This window comes from Epargyreus clarus, unplaced genomic scaffold, assembly GCF_041222505.1.
Source record: "Epargyreus clarus isolate Ecla_fem2 unplaced genomic scaffold, WU_Ecla_fem_2.2 ptg000012l, whole genome shotgun sequence".
Lineage (NCBI taxonomy): Eukaryota > Metazoa > Arthropoda > Insecta > Lepidoptera > Hesperiidae > Epargyreus > Epargyreus clarus.
Window position 1 is genome coordinate 1,965,412 of NW_027332220.1, and position 5,700 is coordinate 1,971,111.

General features: G+C 35.8%; 1 protein-coding gene across 1 annotated transcript; it reads left to right on the plus strand.

Annotated features, from left to right (window-relative positions):
- Positions 1-556: 556 nt before the first annotated feature.
- Positions 557-3,021, plus strand: LOC140746082 (uncharacterized). Its single transcript, XM_073078082.1, has 2 exons — positions 557-1,087; positions 2,125-3,021. Exons 1-2 carry the CDS (start codon positions 913-915, stop codon positions 2,832-2,834), a joined length of 885 nt encoding a protein of 294 aa, XP_072934183.1. The 5' UTR covers positions 557-912; the 3' UTR covers positions 2,835-3,021.
- The last annotated feature ends 2,679 nt before the right edge of the window (positions 3,022-5,700 follow it).

Below are 5,700 nucleotides of genomic sequence, written 5' to 3' on the forward strand. Positions count from 1 at the left end.
ACACCGTTAATGATTGAGACATCATTTAATTAGCTAAGTACTGAATAAATCGCTATTTTTTATATATTTCAAAACAAATGCCTTAAAAAGAGTTTTTATATTTATTGGGGTAATTTATTTTTGAAACTGAAATAGGGCACTTTTGTATAATGCGAAAAATAGCAATCTTATAAAAAACATTGTAAAAATATAGTACTTTAGTAGAGTCACTTTTTCTGGACAATTGCACCCTGCAAACTGCATACAACCAAGCTTATCTGTTGTTATATTATAATGCAGAAATAAGTGTGACAGTGTTGCCTCCACGTGCAATGCATGAATGCAGTAAGTACGTATCACCAGGTGGACTGCATCTTTACTACTTTAGTTTCTTAAATAAATAAGACAAAAAGACCGATTATTTCAAATAAAAAGCCACGAGTGCAATTATTTTTCACACAAAAATAAGGAACCCGAAAAAAAAAGAAAAAATAAAAGAAACAATCGGACAGAGAATTGAACCCGGGTTTCCTGCTTTTTAATGGGCCCGATTTCCCGATCGAACTATTATAACTCTAAGGCTACGGGCACAGTAGGCAAACAGTTTGCCGCCGACTGAGTTAGCGGCGTATCGATTTAGTACGTCCTTCCATATATTTTAAATGGAGTGTTCACAGTTTGCTAGTTTAGCGCTCACTCTTCGCAGTTTGCAGCGTTACGCGCGCCGACTGTGTCAATCAGCGGCTTACACAGAGCAAAACCGGTTCCAGTCAGCGGCAAAATGGTTTTAGTTCGCCGGCGTAGTGAATACAGTTTGCCGAAAACAGTTCATGCGGACAGTTGGACATAAACAATCGACGCGTGTGGTCGTGTTGTTATTCATCGATTACATACCTACCTAACCTAACTACCCATACCACAAAAAATCTAAGTATGTCCTTTGGAACGGAAAGGTTTATTACCGAGGTACAAAATCGACCATGCATATGGAACATATTGAGTGAAGAATACAGTAATAGAGTATTAAAGCAGAGTGCTTGGAATGAAATCGCTGAAATTCTATACGCTGATTGGCAAAACTTAGAAGAAAGCAATAAAAGAAAAAGAAGTAAGTTCCATTGTATTTATTATTTTTGCAACATTCCATTTTATAAGCCGCACGCACATAGGTAGCGGATGTCTTGCAAACTCCGTCACACCATTTCGTCCTGTACGTTATAGCTTACAAGTATTTCTCTTGCCAGGGTAATTTTCCTTCGTTAAGAAAATAGTTTTTAAAGTTGTCTCTTGTTGTTTTACCAGAATTTGATACAGTAATTATTCGGCTACTTGCACTTGTAAGAGTCGTTGAGGTACGACGCGAAAGACGTGCATATCGTGATTGTTCTCTTGCTATGACAAAATTATGTAAAATACAAGCAGCTTTTACGATAGCGATAGTTGTATTCACATTAGTAGCAATCGGTGTATGCAGAACTCTCCATTTGTTTGCTAGAATTCCGAATGCACATTCTACACACCTTCTAGCCCGACTATGACGATAATTGTAAATTCGCTCTTCTTTATTTAAACTTTTATTTGGAAAAGGCCTTAAGATATGTTTTTGCAATCCGAATGCTTCATCCCCAAGAAACACGAAAGGTTGGGGTAATCCATTTGAGTTAGGCAATTTAATAGAGTTAGGAATATTTAAGGACCCGCGAGCCAATTTTTTGCCAAAAATACTTTCTCTAAATATATTACTGTCAGCGTTTCGTCCACAAGCACCAACATCAATAGCTATAAAAGAACAGTTTGCATCTGCTACGGCTAACAGAACAATTGAGAAAAACTTCTTATAATTAAAATAGTTAGACCCACTTTTTGGTGGTTTTCGGATACGGATATGCTTGCCATCGATAGATCCTATACAATTTGGATAGTTTGTTTTTTCATAATATCCTCTTGCGATTTTTAGCCATAATTCTTCAGAAGGCTCTGGCATGTTCTGTGGCTGTAAGACATCCCATATAACACAAGCAGTTTCTATTATTATTTTCCGTACCGTCGATTTGCCAACAATAAACTCCTGGGCAATTTTTCCATAACTTAGTCCAGTTGACAGGAATCTGAAAGAATATGAGCTATTGGTTATTTTTGTTTCAGTACAAGACCTACAAAAAAAATGGAAAGGATTACGCGACTATCACTCCAGAGAAAAAAATAAGGATTCCTCACTTAAAAGTGGAAGTGGGGCACCAAAAAAACGCAAGACTCCTTATTTGAATATGTTGCAGTTTTTAAATGTTTCTAGAGCTAACAACCAGACGTCCAGCAATATTATAGCTGAGACATCTAGCGACTCAGAGATTAATGAAAATGATTATATGAGTAGTTCTACTAACTCAGAAGGCAATCGCAGCACACCAAAACCAAAAAAGCTGACTATGTTTCAGGAGGCACTACTTAAATCGATGGATAAAAAAAAAGAAAACGATCCGGATATGAACTTTTTACTAACTATTTTACCGGAAATGAAGACAATGACCCCTACACAAAATTTTGAATTTCGATTTGAAGTGATGAAATTAATCAAAAATATAAAGTATGACGTACACAATAATTATGATCGTGCTCTAATGCAAACTGGGTTTACAAATAGCTATCCATATCAGTACGGCTATATGAGTGGAAGTAATACATCAAATGTTCAGAACAATCCTTCAACCTCAAACAACTTCAACTCTGCTGGCACCAGCACCATTCGAAGTTCTCGAAATAGTCCATCACATAGTTCTACAAGCTCTTCAGCAGAAATAGAAGACATAGAAGCCATATTGCGAGGTGGTTTAGACCACAAAGAGGATGAAGAATGACTTAGTCATACCTACTTAATGCTAGTTCCTATTCCAAATGATTATTTAATAAGACTGATTTTGTGAAGTGATAAATCAATAATAATCAAAACAATAATATTTACTTGTTAGGTATAATATTACAAATTTATACGTTGTTGATTTTTAAATAAAAATAATTAAAATTAACATATTTTCTTACCTCAATGTAATAGTGAGCCGTTCTTCGGGACATATTGTGTCTCTTGTGATATTATTTTTAGCAATATATTGGGTTATAGAGTTCAGCAGTTTATCAAATGTAAGAGAAGTCATATTAAAATAGTCGTAAAACTTTTCCGGATATTTCCTGAGTTCCGGATAAAGAACGTGAAATTGTCCAATACTTAATCTTTTTTGGTTTAATGGATGAACCCAGTGCTTCTTTTTACATTTATCTTCTTCCATCGCTTCTAAAATACCAATTACCTCATAAATATCCATCTTGACAAACACAACCACACCCTTCGTACAACAAAAGTAAACTGAACTCGGTTTAGTCGGCAGTGGCAGCTCAGAACAGTTTGCTTGCGACGCCAGCAAACTGTTCTTAGTTTGCCGCTCACTAGAATTTCGGTTTGCCACAAATTTGCGGCTCACGCAGTCGGCAGCGAACAGTTTGCCTACTGGGCACGCAGCCTAACTTCGTAAATGGTGGCGAAATTTAGCTTCGTATTTTAATGATATTGTAGGAGGTTTTTATTTAATGAAAACACGGTTAAAACGATATTTCCTGAAAATAAAATCTAGCTAGATCGATTTATCGCGCCGAATCCCCCTAAGTACAAAATTTCAAGAAAATCGTTGGAGCCGTTTCCGAGATCATTGATATAAATATATATACAAGAATTGCTCGTTTAAATGTATAAGATAGATAATAGTTCCATTAAATATAATATTTAAAAGATTATATACGAAAACTTACGAATGGATAGTACGTGTTTCAGTCGAGTGAAATGCACTAATTAGGTATATATAACCTAATCCTTCTCATACTGAGAGGAGACCCGTGCCCAGCAGTGGGACAGTAATGATGATGATTCTAAACTGTTTACTAACTACTTAAACTATACTTTTAACCTTAAAACATCGAGCATATAAATAAAGTTTTATGCTGTCTAAAAGATAAATAGAAACCTATTGAATTATTAGTAAACAAGAGATTTTTCAAACAATTTATCAATGGCTCTTCATTCATCTATTTAAGTTCGCTTTTAGGGTTCCGTACGCAAAGGGTAAAACAGAATCCTTTTATTAGTACTAGGATTCTGTTTTTACCTTTTACCCGACGGACAGACAGCGGAGGCTTTATCTCTCCGGATCACAGGGCTCTATCTTTTTAACTGTAATAACACTTGATCCTTTACAGAGTATGTATAATGGTGGCCGCTATAACAACAAATTAATAAAAAAAGTATGGAAAATAAATGGGAGTCCCCATACAAGAACCGCTACTTATCAGAGTTTTTAACTTTTCGCTTTATCTATTGAACAGTAATAGCTAGACCGTTCAAATTTTCACATTTACTGCTACGGCTGCTACGAAAACAATTACCAAAAATAAAAAGATAAAAATTAAAAGTTCGTTGCACGGAACCCGTTGTGTTCGAGTTCGACTCACACTTAGCTGTTACTGCAAACTTCGTTTAACATCCCAAACTATTAAGACTACAAGAGCCCCAATTCCCAAAGCCATAAATAATGGTATTGTTAGCTTTCTCCGCCCCAAATAGCAATTTAAACAAATAAACGACCTCAATGGCCCGGATTGACAATGGCTGCTACAACGAGAGTAATTGATGAGCGAAATTTGTTAAGTACTTAGTTGTTTGCGCTAATTTCTTTACAAACAACGGGAAAGAATTGTATTTTAACAAACTGGAGGGTAATATTTTTCCAATGTATGTATGTCCCATTCTTTGGTGGGCATTGCAGCACAAACGGCTTGATGCATTTTAACATATTTTATTGGATTAATCTAAACGGACATGTTACATAGACTATATTATAACCAGTCAAGTATTTCTATAATAATTATGTGTATTAAATCTAAGTGTGCCTACGCACCAATAACAATAACAAGCCTGCAATCCACTTTACGGTAAATGGTAATACCAGTCTATAGACACTTAAGATTAATATTAATAATAATAAGATAATAATAATTTTTGAAGGTGGTAGTGGAACCCTTTGTGGTTCGACTCCGGCGGCACCATCGCCACACCTATTTCTAACAAATAACAGCAGTATTAGGCGCTGCTGTGTTCCGTTCTGAAGGGTGTGGTAAGAGAGACAGACTTTTCCGAGGCATTCCAGCTTAGTCCTCAGGGGTAGCGACGCATCTGTGGCCAACCTCAGGTAGGAATATCTAATCCTATCTGGGGTTGATTACAGATGTCCATGGGCGGCAGTAGCTACTTACCATCAGGTGGACTGCTCGTCTGCTTCTCCTACATTATAAAAAAGAAAAAAATTAAGATAATTGTAACTAATTGTGTGTGAAACTTGATATATAGATATGATAGTAATTGTAAGTATGTTCCTTAATGTAAATGAGGACCACGAGAACTAGATGTGTACTGCCGACAAACTGGCTTACAGTTTGGCAGATTTAAAATGTTGTTCTTTTGCAAGTCTTCTTTATTGAATAAATGAAAAAATGACATTTAAGAGCCTCTTCTAAGGTTGACCACAGACGCATTAAACTAAATAAGCTGGAATTGGCTCTACATCCTTGAAACTAGAACTTAGCCACGTAATACAAATGATATACAAATTCATAAAACGGATTAACAGCTAATATCTAATCAAAATGTTCCTGTTTTCGCGGAAATGTTAAATTTTTAAC